This window comes from Carcharodon carcharias, chromosome 5 (assembly GCF_017639515.1).
Source record: "Carcharodon carcharias isolate sCarCar2 chromosome 5, sCarCar2.pri, whole genome shotgun sequence".
NCBI lineage: Eukaryota > Metazoa > Chordata > Chondrichthyes > Lamniformes > Lamnidae > Carcharodon > Carcharodon carcharias.
This window is the reverse complement of record NC_054471.1, coordinates 192,569,566-192,594,242: the sequence shown is the minus strand read 5'-3', so window position 1 is coordinate 192,594,242 and position 24,677 is coordinate 192,569,566. Positions and strand designations below refer to the sequence as shown.

General features: G+C 43.7%; 1 protein-coding gene across 6 annotated transcripts in view; it reads left to right on the top strand.

Annotated features, from left to right (window-relative positions):
* dnmt3ab (DNA (cytosine-5-)-methyltransferase 3 alpha b) overlaps positions 1–24,677 on the top strand; it is a 620,530-nt gene that overhangs the window by 462,648 nt on the left and 133,205 nt on the right. For 4 of the 6 annotated variants that reach the window (XM_041188736.1, XM_041188733.1, XM_041188732.1 and 1 more), the window contains 3 exons: positions 7,135–7,158; positions 8,449–8,561; positions 22,982–23,165. In XM_041188736.1, the coding sequence (XP_041044670.1) occupies positions 7,135–7,158; positions 8,449–8,561; positions 22,982–23,165 (321 nt within the window). The remainder of the gene's footprint in view (positions 1–7,134; positions 7,159–8,448; positions 8,562–22,981; positions 23,166–24,677) is intronic. The other 2 variants (XM_041188735.1, XM_041188734.1) reach the window with 1 other exon arrangement.

The following is a 24,677-nucleotide window of genomic DNA, read 5'->3' as shown; positions in this document are numbered from 1 at the left end:
CTTTCTGGCCACAGGACTAGAGGAGAGCCGATGTGGCACCATTATTCAAGAAGGGCGGTAGGGATAAACCAGAGAACTATAGCCAGTGAGTCTATCATCAGTGGTAGGGAAACTTTTGGAAACATTTCTGAGGGACAGAATTAATCTCCACTTGGAGAGGCAGGGGTTAATCAAGGATAGCCAGCATGGCTTTGTCAGGGGGAGATCATGTCTAACAAATTTGACTGAATTTTTCCAGGAGGTGACTAGGTGTGTAGATGAGGGTGGTGCAGTTGATGTAGTCTACATGGACTTCAGTAAGGCTTTTGACAAGGTCTCGCTTGGGAAACTGGTCAAGAAGGTAAGAGCCCATGGGATCCAGGGCAATTTGGCAAATTGGATCCAAAATTGGCTTAGTGGCAAGAGGCAGAGGGTAACGATTGAAGGTTGTTTTTGTGACTGGAAGCCTGTGTTCAGTAGCAGGGTTTGATGCTGGGTCCTTTGCTGTTTTTAGTGTACATTAATGTACTAATGTACATTAGACATGAATGTAGGAGATACGATCAGTAAGTTCGCAGATTACATGAAAATTGGTGGTGTGGTAAATAGCGAGGAGGAAAGCCTTAGACTACAGAACGATATAGGAGGGCTGGTCAGATGGGATGAACAGTGAAATGGAATTCAATCCTGAAAAGTGTGAAGTGATGCATTTTGGAAGGACTAACAAGGCAAAGGAGTACATGTTGAATAGTCAGACCCTAGGAAGTACGGAGGATCAGAGGGACCTTGGTCTGCATGTCCATAGATCCTTGAAGGCAGCTTGACCGGTAGGTAAGGTGGTTAAGAAAGCATATGGGATACTTGCCTTTATTGGTTGAGGCATTGAATACAAGAGCAGGGAGGTTATGATGGAGGTGTGAGTGTTGGTTAGGCCACATCTGGAGCACTGTGTGCAGTTCTGGTCTCCGCACTATAGAAAGGTTTGATTGCACTGTAGAGGTTGCAAAGGAGATTCATCAGGATGTTGCCTGGGCTGCTGTGTTTCAGCAATGAAGAGAGACTATATAGGCTGGGGTTGTTTTCCTTAGAGCAGAGAAGGCTGAGGGGGGACCTGATTGAGGTGTACAAAATTATGAGGGGCTTAGTTAGGAAGAAACCTTTCCGCTTAGTGGAGGGGTCAATAACCAGGGGGCATAGATTTAAGGTAAGGGGCAGTAGGTTTAGAGGGGAAGTGAGCAAGTTTCTTTTCACTCAGAGGGTGGGGGGGTACCTGGAACTCACTGCCTGAAAGGATGGTAGAGGTGGAAGCATTTAAGAAGTATTTAGATGAACTCTTGAAACGCCATAACATTTAGGGCCACGGGCCAAGTGCTAGAAAATGGGATTGAAATAGATAGGGGCTTGATGACTGGTGCGGACATGATGGGCCGAAGGGCCTCTTTCCATGCTGTAAAACTCTATGACTCTATGATTACCACATCGAGCTCCCCCTCAAATGCTGAATCAGTTCTCCTCCATATTGAACACCACTTGGAGGGTTGCAAGGGCCCTGAATGTATTCTAGGTGGGGGACTTCAATATCCATCACCAAGGGCAGATCGGTACAATCCGTACAGACTGAGCTTGCTGAGTCCTAAAGGATATAGCTGCTCGACAGGGACTGTGGCAGTTGGAGATGAAACCAACAAGAGGGAAAACATACTTGACCTCACCCTCACCAACCTGCCTGCCGCAGATGCATCTGTCCATGACAGTATTGGTCTGAGTGACCTCCGGTCATTCCTTGTAGAGACAAAGTCCCGTTTTCACATTGAGGATGCTCTCCATCGTGTTGTGTGGCACTACTACCATGCTAAATGGGATGGTATTCGAACAGGTTTAGCAACTCAAGACTGGGCAACCATGAGTTGCTGTCAGTCATCAGCGGGAGCAGAGTTGCATCCAACCACAATCTGCAACCTCGTGGCCTGGCATATCCCCCACTCTACCATTAACACCAAGACAGGGTATCAACACTTGTTTAATGAAGAGTGCAGGAGGGCATGTGAAGAGCAGCACTAGGCGTATCTAAAAATGTGCCAACTTGGTGAAGCTACAACACAGGACTACTTGAATGCCAGACAGCATAAGCAGCAAGTGATAGACAGAGCTAAGCAATTCCACAACCAACAGTCAGATCTAAGCCCTACAGTCCTGCCACATGCAGTCGTGAACGGTGGTGGGTGAATAAATAACTCACTGGAGGAGAAGGCTCCACAAATATCACACCCTCAATGATGGGGCTGCCCAGCACATCAGTGCAAAAGATAAGGCTGAAGCACTTGCAACAATCCAACCCGGCCTCCTCCGAAGGTGTCTAGCATCACAGATGCCAGTCTTCAGCCAGTTCAAATCACCCCAAGTGATACCGAGAAACATCTGATGGCACTGGATACTGCAAAGGCTACGGGCTCTGACAATATTCCGGCAATAGTACTGAAGACTTGGTGCTCTAGAACTTGCCATGTCCATATCCAACCTGTTCCAGTACAGCTACAACATGGCATTTACCCAGCTGTGTGGAAAATTGCCCAGGTATGCCCTGTACACAAAAAGCAGGGCAAATCCAACCTGGCCAATTACCGCGCCATGGGCAGAATTTTCTGTTCATTGGATGGCCGAATGAGTGTAAAATGACGTGCGTTGACATCAGGCAAGTGTCCTGGCATCATCGTGCACTCACACAGAGTCTCGTGAGGGGACGTGTTTTTTTAATACCTTAAAATTCTTTATTTTTTTGATATCTTCATCTCCCTGAGGCAGCTCTGTGCTGCAGTAACCTGCTCGCTGTCGCTCGGTTTGGGTTCTACCCAAAGGGCATCTGTGATGCTGGGGACCTCAGGAGGAGGCCGAGATAGATCATCCACTTGGCACTTCAAGCTGAAGATCGTTGCAAATGCTTCAGCCTTATCTTTTGCACTGGTGTGCTGGGCTTCCCCTATCATTGAGGATGTGGATATTGTTGGAGCCTTCTCCTCGAGTGAGTTGCTTATTCATTCACTACCATTCAACAGTCAGTTGATTTAAATCACATTGCAAAATCTGACAGCAGTCTGACAGGATTTTTTTTTTTTTTACAATTTTTAATGTAACATGGCTCTTTTGAGAATTGGAGAGGTACTGTAATACTTGATAACAATTAGACAATGCCAGTCTATGGAATGGGCAACTTACCTTTGTAGGACAGACCCCAGTGATGAATCAGTGCATTAAAAACACGTCTGCATTACAATACGCCATCTAATATGGACATTTGAAGGTGTCAAAACATTTAACACTTATTTGTTAGAATGTTCCCGACTCTTCAGCAGGTTTTCTCTCGCTTTCAAGTCCTCTCCAAGGAGATGCATTTTTTTTAGAGCTTCACAAACCTTGCACTACCACATGAAAATGCTGTGCTGGGGGGAAGTACAATTTTCCTGTCGTCTTCGAAATGGGAACCCCCCGATATTGGAAGAGGTGAATGTGCGCTTTGCACACTTTCCCGGGCTGCAAAATGGCACATGAAAATGGTGCAGGGTTGGGAAGATTCCTCTGAATTCCTCTGCGCTTTGTACCCCGATTCCTGCCTCCATTTGGAGATGGGAATCTGGCCCTATGCCTCCCATTATAAAGCCAAAGACCCTCTGTGCCTCATTAACTGCTTTCTCAGCCTACGCTGCATCGTCAACAATTTGTGCAGATGCACCAGAGCTTCCACTGCTCTTGCACCCCCTTTAGAATTGTATCGTTTGTTTTATGTTGCCTTTCCCTGTTGTTCCTACCAAAGTGCATCACTTCACCATTCTCCACATTAAGTTTCATCTGTCATGTGTCAGGCCATTCCACCCACCTATCTATGTCCTCTTGAAGTCTATCACTACTCTCCACACAGTTTGAAATTTTTCCAAGGTTTGTGTCATCAGCAAATTTTGAAATTGTGCCCTGCACACCCAAGTCAATTAGATTGTTAAAGATGAACAAAATCAATGGGCCTAAGACTTACTTCTGTGGAATTTCATTGTATGCTTTCCTCCAGCCCAAAAAACAATCATTCAGCACGACTCTCTCTTTCTTGTCACTCAGCTAACTTCATATTCACGCTGCCACTGTGGGTTTTATTCAATGGGCTTCAACTTTGCTGACAATCCTATTATGTGGCAGACTGGTATGACATACCGTCTAAAATTAAACATGGAATCACAGAATTGTTACGATGTAGAAGGAGGCCATTCGACCCATCATGTCTGCACTGGCTCTCTGAGCAGTTTAACTTAGTGCCAATCTCTTGTCTTTTCCCCTGCACATTGTTTCTATTTAAATAATCATCCAATGCCCTCTTGAAATGCCTCAATTGAACCTGCCTCCACCACACTTCCAGGCCGTGCATTCCAAACCCTAACTACTCGCTGTTGTGAATAAGTTTTTTCTCCCCTCACATTTGCTTCTTTTGGAAAACACTTTAAAACTCTGGTTTTCATTCTGATTACAAGCAGGAACATTTTCTTCTGTGTCCAGACCCCTCATGATTTTGAAAACTTCTATCAAGTCTCCTCTTAGCCTTCTCCTCTCCAAGGAAAACAGTCCCAACTTCTTCAATCTTTCCTCATAACTGAAGTGTTTCATCCATGGAACTATTCTCGTAAACCTCTGCTGCACTTTATCCTATAGTGTGGCACCCAGAACTATACACAATATTCCAGCTGAGGTCTAACCAGTGTCTTATATAAGTTCATCATAACCTCCCTGCTTTTGTACTCTATGCCCCTATTAATAAAGCCTAGAACACTGCATGCTTTAGTAACAGCTCTCTCTACCTGTCCTGCCACCTTTAATGGCTCATGTACATATACATCCAGGTCTCCTTACTCCTGTACACCCTTTAGAAAAATATCCTTTATTTTATACTGTCTCTCCATGTTCTTTGTACTGAAGTGTATCACCTCACACTTCCCTGCATTGATCTTCATCTGCCACCTATCTGCCCACTCCACCAATGTGTCAATATCCTTTTGAAGTTCTACACTGACCTCCTCACAGTTTACAATTCTCCCAAATTTTGTATCATCCGCAAACTTTGAGATTGTGCCCTGCACACCAAAATCTAGATCATTTACATATATCAGGAAAAGCAAGGGTCTCAATACCGACCCCTGGGGAAGTCCACTACAAACCTCCTTCCAGCCCAAAAAAAATCACCATTACTCACTGTTTCCTATCCATCAGCCAGTTTTGTATCCACGTTGCTACTGTCCCTTTTATTCCATGACCTATAACTTTCCTCACAAGTCTGTTGTGTGGCATTGTATCGAACGCCTTTTGGAAGTCCTTATACGTCACATCAACGGCCTTACCCTCATCAACAATCTCTGTTACCTCTTCAAAAACTCCAGCAAGTTAGTTAGACATGATTTTCCTTTAACAAATCCGTGCTGACTCTTCCGAATCAATCCATATTTTTCCATGTGACTATTAATTCTAACCTGAATAATTGTTTCTAGAAATTTCCCCACCACCGAAGTTAAACGAATTGGTCTGTAATTGCAGGGCAGATCTTTACAACCTATTTTGAACATTCACTGTGCAACAAATGCTTCTTCCATTCATGTAAAGGATCATTTCGTAACTTTAATCATCCTGACCTCCAACTCAGGAGTGCAAGGATACAAGCTCCTGTGGGAAGAAAATCAAAACTTATTGACACAGATTAAGAAAGCTATGTTTTATTTGCGATAAATGGACTATAGGAAACCTTATTGAAGATGGACACATACAGGAATATGAAAAAAAAAGCCAATGTGAAATGTCTACAATACCTTAAAAGCCTTACATATAGTTTACATTTCCTGTAACACTTTTTCATTATGTTTTCCCTGTCATTTTTGATAACACCCTTATTGTTCTAAAACGTTTCCTTTGACTTTTACATGATTAATGTCACATATAATCTGCTGGTTAGGTTTATCATACAGAATAACCCACTGGAGACAGACACATACTGACATTTTATATATATATATATATATATACTTGAAATGGATATTACACTGCACAATATTGTACATTTGTACTTGCTAAACTCTAATGCCTTCTATTTTGATGGCGGCATTAACCCAATTAAAATGCTCCTCACAGTGGAAACTCAAAGGAGGACATTATCCAGTATCAACATCATAACGCATGGATCTATCAGAGAAAGTATCTGTAAAGCCCAAGGAACAGTTATTTGAATGAAGCAGATGCAATATGCGAACAGTAACAGGTGAAAATGTAATGATAACATGTGGGATTCTCCCACCTCTCTTAGCAGCACACGGCTATTTCATATCTGCTTTACTCAAATATTTACAAATATTCAGTTTGTCAGGGTGCAAATCTGCTTTAAAGTCTTATTGTATAAGCACCCAAACTTTGGGTTATGCTGCATCCACTAATATACAGTTAAGGAACTTTCACAGGTTATAGCGTATTCTGGATGAAGAACATATGGAGGAAAAGCTGTTATTAAGAGAAACAAACCCTTTGAGGACTGTTGAATATATTAGATTTATGTGAATAAAAATAACAGCTATTAAAGTTTTGGTTTATTTGGATAAGAATGTGAACAAAGACCTGATGCATGCTTTCACACAGCTCTCTTAATTATCTTATAGTACTCAACAATTCATTATGATGTTGTGTGAAATATAATGGGCCCTATTTTCAATAGTTTGCATTTTTGTTTGCGCAATAGCTGCTTAGTTTGCAGAGAAGCACCACAGATCATTTGTGAAATTTTCTTTTTGAAGATTTTTGGGATGTTTTCAAAATTGTGCACTGCTGCACCTTGAGATATCAAGTTTTAGCTCAGTGACACATCTTGCGCTATCACGTGTCAATTATGTTATTGGAAAAAAAAAATCAAAAAATGGCACTTCTTAATCTTGGTGAACCAGGAATATCTTGCGGGAAAATAAAATGAAACAGAAGACATTGGCAGCCCCTGCAAAGATCACTAACAGTTGGGAAGATGACCCTTCAGAGTGAGAAGTTATTTCTTGTGCGTTGTTGTTTCCCAAGACACATACACATGCCTTGTCATTTGTAAAACAAATTCGCGTTTTTTTTTATTTTAATGTATGTTTCTTGTTTCTGCAGGGCTTACGGCAAGTTAAAACTGGGGTAAGTCAATTTCACGCAAACCTGACAATTTGCGGCAGTTTATGAGATTCGAATATCGCATCCTCAGTGCGATAATCCTACGGGAATTGCCTCCACGAACTGCAGAAAACCTTTGCAGAAGTTTTTTTGTGCAACTGCAATGCGCTCTGCCCCCGACAAAGGGGGAGAAAATGAAAACCTTTGCAAGCGCAACTTGCCCAAAACAAACACTCTGCAAATAGCATTTCAAAGCAGCAAAAGGTTTGAAAATAGGGCCCGAGGTGCATATTGTGAAAGCTGCAAGGCACAGCAAGTACTCAAAGGGTTAATGGGGTGTATATTGGGTGGTGGGGAGAGGAAGTACTTTAAATGGAAAGTATCTTCCACTTTCCCACCACAGTGTGTGCCACACAGTACTGGGCTTAAAACAAGATTAATTACTAACTAATAGCTGGTTGTAATCATCTTCCATATTATCATAGGAGACAGTTACTTGCTTGAAACAGATGTGAAATGTAAGGTGAAAGGGGGAAGGTACTCATGATGTGTAAGACTCTTCCCTTCTTCATGTCTATATTGCATCTGCTTGTGTCAAATCACTGCCTCTGGGACAAACTGAGTAGCTTTTCTCCTTATTTTTGATTACTTTTTTTGCAGTGGTTTCAAACCTGTCTCTGTGGGACACACACGTGTAAATTACATCCCCTCCCCTTTCCACCACCACCATTGCCTTATCCCTTTAAGAGAATTATTGTCTACTCTCAGTCCTCTTTTTCTCCTTTCTCTAGGTCATCGCCCACCATTTTCTGACTGAGAGGACGGGTCGGTAACCTGTTTCAGGCCTCTACCAAAGTCACTCTTTGAGTTGGCTTCTAGGAAGTGCTTGAGAGCACCACAGATTTACTTAACCTCTGATTCTCCCTCCCTGCTGGGAAGTACCTTGTCTCTGCTTACCATCTCAGATACCCCAGCAGGTTAGCAGGCCTGATCCCATATTCTAAAACTCTGTAATGTGGCATTTTGGTACCTTAAAGCCACCAGACCAACCCAACAGAATGTTATTATTTGGTCAGCTATTTCTTAAAAATGCAAATGTACTTTGGTGTCAAAACTTAATGTGGTGGAAGAAATTGTAAATGCATGAGTCAAGTCATGTGAAGGTATGCTCCAAGCACTGAGTGACACAGAGAATCCCAGAGTGAGCACCACTGCACGAGCTCACAGTGATTTTGAGGTGCAGCAAAAGGTTAAAGAAAGTACAGTGGAAAAGTTTGGTTATGAAATTCCAAATCATGTTGTGGTTGTTTGCAGAATTGCTTCTTGGAGTGTGCATACCAATACGATGATGACGGTTACCAGTCCTATTGTACCATCTGCTGTGGAGGCAGGGAGGTACTCATGTGCGGAAACAATAATTGTTGCAGGTACGATCAATTTTTGATTTTACAAATGGGAAAAGGAGAAGAGGAAATGCAGAATGAAAAATCAACTTATTGGATACTTGTTGTAGCACAGTGTGACTTTATATGGCACTGGTTAGACTCTATCCTATGTACTGTGCAATTCTTGTTACCAAGACATAGGAAGAATAATATTGCCATTAAGAGGATCCCACATTGCTGCACTTTTCAAAGGTTGTGACAGACTACTTGGGAGCTAGTTATATTTCTCATGATCGAGGAGTATATAGTCCATGATTAACAATGATCCTATTTTGCAGTAAAATTATACATTGAATTTTGCATCTTCGTTCGATTTGAGTCACTTATTGCCAGTCTATTATGGGCTTAAATCACCACATTATTTATTTACATTTAAATATACAGATGATTTGGGATGAGGTAATATTGAGACACAAGGCAAGTTTTAAAAATACACAATCAACTTAGAAAAGTCCTCTTAATGATCTTCCACAAGGGAGAAAATATTGTGTAATCTCACAAATAGTATCATGAAGTATACTCCAGCAATGCTTTGTAGTTTTTTGAGGTTCCCCCTCTATGAGTATACTTACAATAGTTTTTGTAATAGAGTTTTCATTATGACATACTCAGATTGTGCAATTACGGCAAAGCTAAGGCACAATCCTGCTTTAAGAGGTTATTTGGTTTTGAAATTAAGATTGTCAATTAATAAATTGAGCCTCAAAGTAGCAGTACTATTTTTAATACATAGTAAAGCTATCAATTCTCAGGATTAAAATGCAATACTCCAGGAACAAATTGTTATTCTGAGGTCAAGGTGGCAATTCCTGGGGCCTGGGATCATTGCAGAGGGGACCTGGGAGTGCTGAGGAAGGAAGAACAATCCAGAAGCATTAGGACTGGGCTCAGAGGAGGTCAAAGTCTAGCAGTATTGGACATTATTTCCATCAACAACAACAAAAACTACCTATACATAGTGCCTTTACCGTCATGAAATGTCCCAACGTGCTTCACAAGAGCATTATAAAGCCACATAAGGAAATTTATGGTCAGATGACCGAGAACTTGGTAAAAGAGGTAGGTTTTACAGAGTGTCTGAAAGGAAGAAAGTAAGGTAGAGAGGTGGGGTGGTGTAGGAAGGGAATTCCTGAGCATGGGGCCCAGGCAATGGAAGGCACAGCCACCAATGGTGGAGCAATCGTAATTGGGAATGCACAAGAGGCCAGAATTAAAGGAGCACAGATATCTAGAGGAGTGGTGGGGGTTTGGAGGAGATAGCAGAGATAGGGATAGCAAGGCCATGGTGAAATGGTAGGAAAGGAGGTACAGGGCAGGATAAACTTATAATAAAAGAGAACCCAAAATAATGGATCTAATTATTCTTGTTCCCTTGCAAACCACCAGGCCCCAATCCATGGTTGAATCAACAGTCCTGTTTCCACCCTTAGGTGCATCCTGCCCCTCCACTGATTTGTCCATTCTCAGCCAGCTCCTGCCTTGATGTTACTGCTTTAAAGCTTTTTAGGATATATTTTCTCCTTAGAGTTAATGTATGGGTGGAAACTGATATGCATTGCCAGAATATTTTAGGTTGGAGTACAGTATGGCAAGCAACCTCAATGTTACCGTGACTCTCCCCTTGCTTGGTTCCTCTCTTACCTTTCCAATCATAGCTAGAGTAACTCTATCAATGTGTTCTTTTCCAAAACCTTTGGAGTCCCAAGGAACCTGCCATGCCCCTTTATTCTTCTTCATGTATGTTTCATATTGGTGACATCATCTGTGAGCTTTTGGTCTTCCATGTCCAATAAATGTCACACAAGTGCCAGGCCATGACCATCTCCAACAAGAGAGAGAGTCTAACCATTGCCCCTTTACGTCCAATGGCACTACCATCACTCAATCCCCCCCTATCAACATCCTGGGGGTTGCCATTGACCAGAAACTGACCTAGACCAGCCATATAAATACTGTGGCTCTAAGAGCAGGTCAGAGGCTGGGAATTCTACAGAGAGTAGTTCAACCCCTGACTCCCCAAAGCCTGTCCACCATCCACAAGGCACATGTCAGGACTGTGATAAAATACCCTCCACTTGCCTGGCTGAGTGTGGCTCCAACAACACTTCAGAAGCCTAACACCATCCAGGATAAAGCAGCCCGTTTGATTGGCACCCCATCCACCAACCTAAACATCCCCTCACTCCACCACCGACACAGTAGCAGCAGTGTGTACCATCTACAAGATGCACTGCAGCAACTCACCAAGGCTCCTTAGACAGTACCTTCCAAACCCACAACTTCTACCACCTAGAAGGACAAGGACAGCAGAAGCATGGGAACAGCACCACCTGCAACTTCCCCTCCAAGCCACATACCATCCTGACTTGGAACCATATCACCATTCCTTCACTGTCACTGGGTCAAATTCCTAGAAACTCTCTTCCTAATTGCACCGTGAGTACACCTACACCACATGGACTGCAGCGGTTCAAGAAGGCGGCTCACCACCACCTTCTCAGGGGCAATTCGGGATGGGCAACAAATACTGGCCTAGCCAGCGACGCGCACTTCCTGTGAAACGTTAGAAAAAATAACAATGCCACCTAGCCAAACACCTCCATCATGGCTGTTGACCCCTGCAATGCCACTGTGCTGTCAAACATCTTGTCTGACCTCTAGTCTTGGATGACCCACAGCTTTCTCCAACTAATCACTGGGTAAAACAAAGCCATTATATTTGTCTCCCACCACAAACTCACTACCCTGGTTACCAACTCCAACCCCTTCACTAACCACCATCCTGGGCTAACCCAGCCAGTTTGCAATCTCAGTTCTGTTCAACCCAAGCTGTGTTTCCAACCCCAGATGCTCTCTTTGTCCCAGTGCTGACAACCATACTTTCAGCCACCTAGGTCCCAAACTCGAGTATTCCTTCCTGAAATCCCTCTGCCTCTCGTGAACTGTTATTACCAAGGCTATTAAATTCCTAGTCCAAATGCATTTTGCTTTCATATTCTCACCAATAAGCCCTGACCCAATTTTTCAGAAGCTGCAGGTATGGAGTTCCCAGATGTCTGCAGATATTAAATGCTGGGCGTATTTTAATTTTCTTCATAGAAAACGAAGCGGGAGTAGGTCATTTGGCCCCTTGAGCCTGTTCCACCGTTTAATATGATCATGGCTGATGCTCTATCTCAGCACCATACTCCCACGCTCTCCCCATACCTCTTGACGCCTTTAGAGTCTAGAACTCTTATCAGTTTCCTTCTTAAATATATTCAGTGACTTGGCTTCCACAGCCTCCTGTGGTAGAGAATTCCACAGGTTCACCACCCTCTGAGTGAAAAGGTCTCCTCATCTCAGTCCTACGTAGCCTACCCCTCATCCTGAGACTGTGACCCCTTGTTCTGAAGCCCCCAGCCAGAGGAAACATCATCTCTGCATCTCGTCTGTCCAGCTCTGTCAGAATTTTATACGTTTCAATGAGATCCCCTCTCATCTTTCTAAACTCCAGTGAATACAGGCTGAGTCGGCCCAATCTCTCCTCATAAAATAATCCTGCCATCCAAGAAATCAGTCTAGTGAACCATCGCTGCACTTGCGCTATGGCAAGTATATTCTTTCTTAGGTAAGGAGATCAAAACTGCACACACTACCCCAGGAGTGGTCTCACCAAGGCCCTGTACAGCTGCAGTAAGATACCCTTGCTCTTGTACTCAAGCCCTCTCACAATGAAGGCCAACATACCACTTGCCTTCTTAACTGCTTGCTGCACCTGCATGCTTGCTTTCAGTGACTGATGTACAAGGACACCCAGGTCCCTTTGTACATGAACATTTCCTAATCTATAACCATTTAAATAATACTCTGCCATTCTGTTTTTTCTATCGAAGTGGATAACTTCACACTTATCCACGTTATACTGCATCAGCCATGTATTTGCCCACTCACTCAACCTGTCTAAATTACCTTGAAGCCTCTTAACATCCTCCTCATCACTCACATTCCCACCAAGCTCCATGTCATCATCAAACTTGGAAATATTACATTTGGTTCCCTCATCCAAATCATTAATATATATTGTGAATAGTTGGGGCCCAAGCACTGATTCCTACGCTATCTCGCTAGTCACCATGAGCCACTCTGAAAAAGAGCATTTATTCCTAATCTTTGTTTCCTGTCTGCTAACCAATTCTTAATCCATGCAATTATTTCACCCCCAACCCCTTGTGCTTTAATTTTGCACACTAACCTTTTATGTGGGGCTTTATCAAAAGCTTTCTGAAAATCCAAATACACCATATCCACTGGTTCTCCCTTATCTATTCCGCTAGTTACGTCCTCAAAAATCTCCAGTAGGTTTGTCAAACATGATTTACCTTTCATAAATCCATGTTGACTTTGTCTAATCTGACTGATCCTTTCTAAGTGTCCTGTTTTCACAACCTTTATAATAGGCTCTAGCATTTCCCCTACTACTGATGTTCAGCTAGCCAGTCTATTATTCCCTGTTTTCTCCCTCCCTTTTTTTTAAAAAGTGGGGTTACATTTGTCACCCTCCAATCTTTCAGGATTGTTCCAGAATCTATAGAATTTTGGAAGATGACAACCACGCATCCACGATTTCCACGGCCATCTCTTTGAATACCCTCGGATGTAGATTATCATGCCTTGGGGATTTGTGAATTAAAAACTAAGAAGAACATAAGAAATAGGAGCAGGAATAGTCCATTCAGCCCCTCAATCCTGCCCCACCATTCACAAAGATCATGGCTGATCTGCCCCAGGCCTCAACTCCTCTTTTGTGCCAGCTCCTCACAGTCCTCAACTCTCCAATATTTCAAAAATCTATCTACCTCCTCTTTAAATACTTCCAGTGATCTAACCACCACAACTCTCTGGGGTAGAGAATTCCAGACATTCACTGCCCTCTGAGAGAAGAAATTCCTTCGCATCTCAGTTTTAAATGAATGTCCCCTTATTCTGTAACTATGTCCCCAGTTTGAGATTCCCCCACTAGTGGAAACATTTTCTCAACATCTACCCTGTCAAGCCCCCTCAGAATCATGTATGTTTCAATAAAATCACCCCTCATTCTTCTAAACTCTAATGAATAAATGCCTAATCTGTTTAGCCGTTCTTGACAAGTCAACTCCTTCATCCCAGGAATCAGCTTAATGAATCTCTTTTGAACTGCCTCCAATGCCAGTCTATCCTTTCTTAAATACATGGGCCAGAACTGTACACAGTACTCCAGGTGCGGCCTCACCAACACCCTGTACAGTTGTAACAAGACTACCCTGTTTTTAAACTCCAACCCCCTAGCAACACAGGCCAAAATTCCATTTGTCTTCATAATTACTTGCTGCACCTGCATCCTAACTTTTTGTGTTTTATGCACATGAACACCCAGATCCCTCTGTGCAGCACTTTTTTGGAGTCTGTCTCCATTTAAATAATAGTCTGCCTTTTGATTCCTCCTACCAAAGTGCATGACCTCACACTTTCCTACATTAAACTCCATCAGCCAAGTTTTCGCCCACTCACTCAACTTGGGGATACCTTGCAGATTCCTTATGTCCTCACCACAACAAGCCCTCCCGTCTATTTTTTTATCATCAGCAAATTTGGGTACATTACACCTGCCCCCCTCGTCCAAGACATTAATATAGATAGTAAATAATTGAGGCCCTGGGACTGATCCTTTTGACACTCCACCAGTTAGGTCTTTCCATCCTGAAAAAGACCCATTAATCCCGACTCTCTGTCTTCTGTCTGTTCACCAATCCTCAATCCATGCTAATACATTACCCCCAGTACTGTGAGTTCCTATCTTGTGCAAAAACCTTTTATGCGGCACCTTATCGAATGCCTTCTGGAAATCTAAATACCCTACGTCTACTGGTTCCCCTTTATCAACTCTATTTGTTATATTCTCAAAGAACTCTAGCAAATTTATCAAACATGATTTTCCTTTCACAAAACCATCTTGACTCAGTTTGATTGTGTTAAGCTTTTCTAAATGTCCTATTTCTTCCTTAATAATGGACTCTAGCATTTTCCCAACTACAGATGTTAGGCTGACCGGCCCATAGTTTCTAGCTTTTTGTCTATCTCCCTTCTTGAACAGGGGCATCACATTAGCAGTTTTCCAATCCACTGGGACCCTCCCGGAATCCAGTAAGTTCTGGAATATTTCGACTAAGATCTCCGCTATCTCTGCAGCCGTTTCCTTTTAAACCCTTGGATGCAGGCTATTAGGTCCTGGTGACTTGTCTGCCTTTAGTCCAGTAGTTTGTCAAAGATTTTGTCCCTTGTGATGGAGACTGTTATAAGACCTTTCCTCCCATTAGCTCCTTGCATATCTGATATCTTTGGGATGTTTATAGTGTCCTCCACCATAAAGACCGATACAAAATATTGGTTGAAATGATCAGCCATTTCCCTGTTCCCCATTATCAGTTCTCCAGTTTCTCCCTCCAAGGGTCCCACGCTCACTTTAGCCACTCTTTTTATTCACCCGTAGAAGCTCTTGCTGTTTGTTTTTATATTTCTTGCCAATTTACTTTCATGATCAATTTTCGCCCTCTTTATTAGTCTTTTAGTCACCGCTGCTGGTTCCTAAAAAATTCCCAATCCTCTGGCCTACCTAGTTTTTGCGGATTTGTATGCCTTAGTTTTTGATTGGATACTCTCCTCGACCATCTTTGTTAACCACAGGCGGTTCATCATTCTCACGGAATCCTTTTTTTTGACCAGGATAAATTTTTACTGAGCGTTATGAAATACCTGCTTAAATGTCTGCCGCTGCTCATCCACTAACCTTCCGCTTAATCTATTTTCCGAGCTCGCTTTAGACAACTCATTCTTCATACCTCTGAAATTGCCCTTATTTAAGTTGAGGACACTGGTTTGAGACCCGAGTTGCTCGCCCTCAAACTGAATTTGAAATTCTACCAGGTTGTGACCGCTACCCCCTAGAGGATCCTTAACTACGATATCTCTTATTAATCCCACCTCACTAGATCTAAAATAGCCTGTTCCCGGGTAGGGTCGGCAATATATTGCTCTAAGAAACAACCTCTGATGCACTCGACAAATTCGTCTTCCATGTTACCCCTGCCAATCTGATTTGTCCAGTCAAAATGCAGATTAAAATCACCCATGAAAATTGTACCGCCCTTCTTACACACCTCCATTATTTCCCGATTTACACTTTGTCCTACAGTGAGGCAACTCTTTGTGGGCCTATAGACAACTCCCACCCTTGACTTCTTCCCCTTACTATTCCTTACTTCCATCCAAACTGATTTCACTTCACCACCTATTGCACCTATAACACTACTCACCACCCCATTGATACCTTCCTTTATTAACAAAGCTACCCCACCACCTTTTCCTTTTTGCCTGTTTTTCCAGAACATCAAATATTGAATATTGAGTTCCCATTCTTGGTCACCCTGCAACCATGTCTCCATAATAGCTATCAAGTCATATTCATTTATTTCTATTTGTGCCATCAACTCATCTATCTTGTTACAAATGCTGCGTGCATTCAGATAAAGGGCCTTAAGCTTTGACTTTTTACCATTATTGCTCATCCTGGTTCTGGTTCTTGCTGCACTCTTCTGCTTATATTTTCTGCCCCTTCCTGTCACACTTTGAATATCGTTCGTCTCTTCACTACCCTGCATCTCTGCTCTCTCGTTTCTTTTTGATTTTTTAGACTTCCCATCAATTGAACCCTACCCCCAACTAATTAGTTTAAAGTCCTATCTACAAACATAGCCAAATGATTGGCCAGGACACTGATCCCAGTATGGTTCAAATGAAACCTGTCCCAACGGAACAGCTCCCTCCTTTCCCAGTACTGGTGCCAATGCCCCATGAATCGGAACCCATTTCTCCCACACCTATCTTTGAGCCACACATTTACCTCTCTAATCTTATCTATTCCATGCCAATTTGCACATGGCTCAGGTAGTAATCTAGAGATTATTACCTTTGTGGTTCTGCTTTTGAACTTAGCCCCGAGCTGCTCGTAGTCCCTCAGCAGAACCTCTTTCCAAGTCCTACCTATGTCTTTGGTGCCTATGTGGACCACGACAACTGGATCCTTCCCCTCCCACTCCAAGTTCCTCTCCTACCCAGAAGAGATGTCCTTAACCTTGGCACCAGGTAGGCAACACAGCCTTCGGGACTCTCTGTCTTTGCTGCAGAGAACAATATCTATTCCCCTAACTATGCTATCCCCCATTACTACTATTTTTCTCTTTTCTCCCCTCTTGAATGGCGCTCTGCACCACAGTGCTGTGTTCAGTTCATTCATCCTCCCTGTAGTCTGTTCCCTTGTCCACACCGGGAGCAAGAACCCCGGACATGGTATTGGACAAGGGCACTGGCTGAAGCTTCTCCGAAGCTAAATTTTGGATCCCCGTACCTGCCTCACTAGCAGTCACACCCTCCTGTCCCTGACCACCATTCAAATCTGATGTAATTAATTTAAGGGGTGTGACTGTCTCCTGAAACACAGCGTCCAGGTAATTCTCCCCCTCCCTGATGTGTCGCAGTGTGCACAGCTTGGACTCCAGCTCATCAACTCTGAGCTGAAGTTCCTCGAGCAGCCAACGCTTGCTGCAGCTGTGGTCACCGTGGATGGCACCGACGTCGTCCAGGTCCCACATACCATAGCTCCAACACATCACCTGCCCAGCCATCTCTATTCTATTTCATTAATTAATTTGGATGGTAAATGTTTTAACAGTGAATTTCTTAATTGTACTCTTTAGCTGCAATAACGTCTCCTGATTTAAACCATTTGGCCAATCAAAAGAGACATGGAAGAGGTACCCACCAATCACCTACCTGTTTTCCTTTGACGTCACACTTCGTCTCTGACAGGTAGAAACAGGTCCTCCTCTTGTACTCTCCTCTTGGTGCTGCTGACCCGCTTGGCTCAGGGTCCTCCTCTCACACTCTCATCTATGTGCAGCTGACTGCCAGTCTCAGGGCCCTGCTCTTGCATTCTCCTCTAGGCACTGCTGACTGCCAGTCTCAGGGCCCTGCTCTTGCATTCTCCTCTAGGCACTGCTGACTGCCAGTCTCAGGGCCCTGCTCTTGCATTCTCCTCTAGGCACTGCTGACTGCCAGTCTCAGGGCCCTGCTCTTGCACTCTTCTCTAGTTGCTGCTGACTGCCTGTCCCAGGATTCTCCTCTCACACTCTTGAGATTTTTGAAAATGTTAAGAAGCTGGGGATTTATCAGCTTTTAGTCCCATTAATTTCTCCAGGACGCTTTTTTTTAGTAATACTAATTTCCTTCAGTTCCCCCTTCTCACTTGTCCTTTGGCTCCCAAGCATTTCTGAGAAGTTATTTGCTTCTTCCTCTGCGAAGACAGAACTAAAGTAGTTGTTTAATTGCTCTGCCATTTCCTTGTTCTCTATTACAAATGCTCCCATTTCGGACTGTATGGGACCTACATTTGTCATCATTAATCTTTTTCTTTTTACATACTTATAGAAGCTTTTACAGTCCGCTTTTATGGTCCTTGCATATTTACCTCATACTCTGTTTTTCCTCTCTTAATCAATCTCTTGGTCCACCTTTGTTGAATTCTAAACTGCTCCCAATCCTCAGGCTTTCTATTTTTTCTAGCAACTTTATGTGCTACCTCTTTGGATGTAATACTATCCTTAATTTTGCCTTCTTGAACTGCTACAGTACCTGTGGTCTAGGTACATCCACAGTGCTGCTAGGGAGGGAGTTCCAGGATTTTGACCCAGCCACAGTGAAGGAACAGTGATATCGTTCCAAGTCAGGATAGTGAGTGACTTGGAGGGGAACTTCCAGGTAGTGGTGTTCTCATGTGTCTGCTGCCCTTGTCTTTCTGGATGGTAGCAGTCGTGGGTTTGGAAGGTGCTGCCTAAGGAGCCTTGGTGAGTTTCTGCAGTGTATCTTGTAGATGGTACAACTTGCTGCCTCTATCTGTTGGTGGTGGAGGGACTGAATGTTTGTGGAAGGGGTGGCAATCAAGCGGCTGCTTTGTCCTGGATGGTGTCAAGCTTCTTGAGTGTTGTGGGAGCTGCACTCATCCAGGCAAGTGGAAAGCATTCCGTTTCACTCCTAACTTGTGCCTTGTAGATGGTGGACAGGCTTTGGGGAGTCAGGAGATGAGTTACTGACTGCAGGATTCCTAGTCTCTGACCTGTTCTTGTAGCCACAGTATTTATATGGCTAGTCCAGTTCAGTTTCTGTCAATGGTAACCCCCAGGATAGTGGGCGATTCAGCGATGGTAATGCCATTGAATGTCAAGGAGCAATAGTTAGATTCTCTCTTGTTGGAGATGGTCATTGCCCTGGCACTTGTGTGGCACAAATGTAACTTGGGCTGTTACCAGCCCAAACCTGGATATTGTCCAGGTGTTGCTGCATTTGGGCATGGACTGCTTCAGTATCTGAGGGGTCGCAAATGGTGCTGAACATTGTGCAATCTTCAGCGAACATCCCCACTTCTGACCTTATAATGGAAGGAAGGTCATGGATGAAGCAGTTGAAGATGGATGGAATCAGGATACTATCCTGAGGGACTCCTGCAGTGATGCCCTGAAACTGAGATGTTTGACCTCCAACAACCACAACTACCTTCCTTTGTGCTAGGTCTGACTCCAACCAGTGGAAAGTTTTCTCCCGGATTTCAATTGAGTCCAGTTTTGTTAGGGCTCCTTGATGCCACATTTGGTCAAATGCTGCTTTAATGTCAAGGAAGTCACTCTCACCTCAGTTCTGGTGTTCAGCTCTTTTGTCCATGTTTGAACCAAGGCTGTAATGAGGTCAGAATCTGTGACCCTGATGGAACCCAAACTGGGTGTCAGTGAGCAGGTCATTGCTAAGCAAGTGCCACTTGATAGCACTTTTGATGACCTTTTCCATCACTTTACTGATGATCGAGAGTAGACTGGGGTGGTTATTGGCTGAGTTGGATTTGTCCTGCTTTTTGTGTACAGGACATACCTGGGCAATTTTCCACATGCTGGTGTTGTAACTGCACTGGAATAGCTTGGCTAGGGGCGTGGCAAGTTCTGGAGCACAAGTTTTCGGTACTATTGCCGGAATATTGTCAGGGCTCATAGCCTTTGCAGCATCCAGTGCCTTCAGCCATTTATTGATATCATGTGGAGTGAATCAGATTGGCTCAAGCTTGACATCTGAGGTGCTGGGGACCGCCAGAGGAGGCCGAGCTAGATCATCCACTCAGCACTTCAGGCTTGAGGTTGTTGCGAATGCTTCAGCCTTATCTTTTGCACTGATATGCTGGACTCCACCATCATTGAGGCGGAATTGTTAGCTGTGGTTGAGCCGTTTTTCCTGTTGTGTTTTTGCACCAGAAAGGAATGTCTAACTCATGCAAGCGTACATTCGTTACTTAAATATTAGCCACTGCCTATCCACTGTCATACCTCTTAATGAAGTTCCCCAATCTATCTTAGCCAACTCACACCTCATACCTTTGTAGTTTCCTTTGTTTAGATATAGGGCCCGAGTTTCGGATCAGACTACTCCACTTTCCATCCTAATGAAGAACTCTATCACGTTATGGTCACTGCTTCCTGAAGGACCCTGCACAACAAGACCAGTAATTAATCCCTTCTCATTGCACAATAATTAACCCCTTCTCATTGAACTTCACTTGGTTTGTCACCTAGCAGCCAGCCTGATGGACAGGATGCCAGCCTGTGGGGTGGGAAAGCACTTGACTACAGCTGAAGACTAGAATGAAGGTTGGGAGGGAGGAGAGATTACAGACAGCCCTTCTCAACTGCAGATTTTCTGAAGCCCAGGAAATGCAACAGTGCATACTATCTACAAGATTCAGTACATTGACTTCCCAAAGCTCCTTCGACAGCACCTTCCAAACCTGTGACTTTTACCACCTAGAAGGACAAGGGCAGCAGATGCATGTCAACACCACCATCAGCAAGTTCCCCTCCAAGCCACATACCATCCTCATCTGGAGCTATATCATTGTTCCTTCCCTGTCACTGATGGTCAAAATCCTGGAACTCCCTTCCAAACAGCACTGTGGGTGTACCTACACCACATGGAATGCAGCAGTTCAAGGAGGCAGCTCACTACCTTCTTAAGGGCAATTAGGGATGGGCAATAAATACCGGCCTAGCCAGTGATGCCCAAACCCTGTGAACAAATGAAAAAAAACTAAGTGAGAAGGCTGAGGTTGGGTTTGAAAATTTTCAAATTTTGACTTCTCACCTGACTCAAACCCACCCATTCTTGGCGTCCAAATTATCTTCTAAGTACCTATTGGACAGTTCCAGTTACTCATAGATTCATCGGACTTGTGGATCCTGTTTCCCTCTGCTACCACTGCAGGTGTTCACATCCTAGAGCATACAATGCCACAATCTCTCATTCTCTCTGTTGCTGCAGCAAGTGGCCAATTTCTGCTTGATCGCAGAGATCCTTTGCCTTATTTTGGACATTAAAACCTTTATTCTGCTTCTTCGGTTCTCTGCCAAAGGCAGGTTCTACCCATAGTGCTGCAACCTCCACCATGGGAGACAGTTGCCACATCTACTCCAGCCGGAATGGCAATTGAATCCTGTGCTGTTGGCACCGATCAAATCCATGTTGGCCATTCAGTCAACTGAGCCACCAGCCCCACCCCCACCCCCCCACAAAGAGTGACTTCCTGTGACAACATGCACGTGGATAGTGTTGGTGGAGGCTCTAATTTTCTTTCCCTCACACAGCTGAACAGGAATCTCCCCCGTTTTCACCGCTTGCCCATTGGCGTGTGTTGGAAGGATTTACAAGTTGATACGCAATCTGTTTGGCTATGTTATGTACACACCTTCCTTGGCCATCAAGTTCCGGAGTGTGACTTGAACCCACAACTCCTGGCTCAGAGACGGGGACACTGTCCATTGTGCCACAAGACCAATAAAACCTTTATGGATGGGTTAAAAACTTGGGGGCTCTGCACCTTACTTTAGCACCCTGAGATATGTTTCCTCGCCTGACTTTTGTTAAATTCCTAGCTTCCAGATAATTTCTGGCCTGCCACTTTAAAGGTACTGCAGGCCCAAAGGTAAGCTTACAATAAGTGCCTTTAATAGTACTGGGAGCCCATCCTCAATATTAAAAAGAAAAACATGATGGGATCAGAGCAGGTTGACAGTGGCAGGTAGAAATGGAGTTGTGATACACTTCTGGCAGTAAACCTGTCAAAGAGGAAAATACCTTCAGAAAGCATCTTCATTCCCCTGTTAAAGTATCACACAACAAAAACAACAACTTAGATTTATATTGTGCCTTTAGCCTAATAAAACTTCTCAAGGAGCTTCACTGGAGTGTTTTACTTCAAAATTAGATACCAAACCACACAAGGTGATATTCGGGCACGTGGCAAAACGTTTGGACAAAGTGTTAGTTTTTAAGGATCTTCTTCAAGGCGGAAAGACAGTAGAGAGGTGGAGACGTTTGGGAAGGCACAACCACCAGCTGTGAAGCAGTTAAAATCGGGGATACTCAAGGGGCCAGAATTAAATGGGTGCAGATATTTTGGACTGTTGCAGGGATGGAGGAGACTGCAAAGGCATTGGAGTGACGAGGCCATGGAGGAAGTTGAGAACAAGAATGAGAATTTTAAAATAAAGGCATTGCTTGACCATGAGTCATTGTGGGTCAGCGAGTTCAGGGCTGATAGGTGAACAGGACTTAGCGTGGGTAAGGACATGGGCAGCAGAGTTTTGGGCGACTTCAAATTTACGGAGGATAGAATGTACGCGGCCAGTCAAGAGTACGTTGAAATAATCAAGCCTAAAAGTAACAGGTGGACCACCATTTAAGCTGCAGATGAGCTGAAGCAGAGGCAGAGTCAGGCAGCCTAACAGAGGCGGAGGTAGCAGTCTTAGTGATGCCCCAGATGTATAGTCGGAAGCTCATCTCAGGGACAAATATGGCACCAAGAACAAGACAGAGAAATTTGCTATGTGTAGTTATATGCTAACAGCACTCTGTAATTTGCACGCCATTGTGAAGTTTGTTTCTGTGCAGAGCATTTGCTAAGAGTTCTATTATTTCTCAAAAATCAATGCTAACATTTGCATAGAATGATTTAGGACCATTAGTAGAAAACAGAAATTCTCAATTTTTAATTTCTTGTTCCATCAATGGAAATTACATATTGTTCAGTCTCACTATTGAAAACTGTCAAATCTATAGTTTATTATTTCAGTTATATTGGCTTGTTCTGAAAGAACAAAAGTTGTTTTTTTTTAATGGAAAGCATTGGCGCCAACAGTTTCTTCACCCACCAAAGCTGTAGGATCCAGCAATCCTGTCACTGAGTCTTGACCTTGCCGCCTCATACAGTGATGATGCTCCATTTTCTGTTCATCAAGGTGTTTCTGTGTGGAATGTGTGGACCTACTGGTTGGACCAGGTGCTGCACAGGCAGCTATTAAAGAAGACCCCTGGAACTGTTACATGTGCAATCATAAAGGAATCTTTGGACTGCTAAGGCGGCGGGAGGATTGGCCAGTTCGGCTCCAACAGTTTTTTGCTAATAACCACGACCAGGAGTTTGTGAGTATAATTTACACGTGCTTTCTTTTCAGAGATCTGCTAACATGTGATAGAATTAAGATGTTCCCGACTATGATGATTTTCCAGAGGACAGGGAGAGCGCAAGACAGGTGGGAAAGTGAAGTCACTCGCATCATTGATTCGGCAGCTTGAGATCCTGAGGGAGCTTGTTAAGAACTTGCCTTCTGGCCTCACGTGGGATTTCGTGGGTGCTGGTACTGTTCCGCGCTTTCTGAAGCTGACCAACTATAAACTGGCGGGAACAGGACAGCAGCCCTGAAACAGTTTTATTCAGTGAAAAAATTGAAAGTTTGGACAAAACGAACTACTGAGCAGTATTAACGTTTTAGTAAGCAACCTTTCCCTGCCCTTTCCTGGGTCCCAGCGTTCCATTGATCTTGTCCACTTTGAACATGAAGGACCTCTCATTTCTTAAAGAGCACGCACAGACGGCAGTCACTGCTTGGGCCAGAATGTGCTTCGCTTCTTTGATGTCCCACCTATATTTCCCCTTTCACCCCTGCTTCCCCCTCCCCCCAGCCACTCCCCACAACCCCAGCCACTAATTAGGCAGCATCCGTAGGGTTACTATGATCCCAATCCCACAAACGTCCCACTTCACACTCTGGAGATGGAGACGGGTTTAACGACCAGGAATCAAACCCCGTCTCCCAGTTCACAACTCCAATGGGAAAACCCAGCCGCTGAAGTTGATAGGGTATATAGTAAGAAACCATTTCCACTGACGGGAAAGTCCAGAACAATGGGGTATTATCTTATAATTAGAGCTAGACCATTTAGGGATGATGTCTGAAAACAAATGGTAATGGGAATCTAGAACTCTCTCCACTAAAAGCTGTTAAGGCTAATGTTGGATCCAGTGCCCTTTGGTTTGTTGAGGCTAAAGGATCCAGGTTGCACATTTGTTTCAGGGTGACCGGGTTGGTATAGAGACAGAGAACATCAGGAGATGGTTGTTAGAATAAACACATGTTGTTTATTTATAAACTAAACTCAGCAGCTACACTTGTGTGCTCACAACTCAAAACTCTGCCTTCATTCTTCAGTGTCTAACTCAAGACTCTCTCACAGAGGTAGCCCGCGCTACTCTGCTATTAGATATTAAGATCATGTGATCTTACATTACAATACTTGACTTAAAGGTATGTTACATATTGGATTACTACATCCCTCCTCCTTTACTGAAAAATACATGTTACACATTTTTCAATATATCAAGTTATTTACACAGATCAATTACTTACAAAGTCAGTCTCTCTGGGGGTTTCCTTTTGCATGTTGAACGTCCCAGCTGTTCAGCTTCTGAAGTTTGATTAAGGACCTCCTTTACTGGAGTCACCTGAGCATCTGGTTCTTCAGTAGGTACCTGTAAATCTGTTTCTTTGACTCTTTCATGTACAGTCAGCCCTTCAAGCACATTTGTACTCGGTTGAGTTCTTTCAAGAGCAGATGTCAATTCAGTCTCGAACTCTGGGGGAATCATTTTTGGAT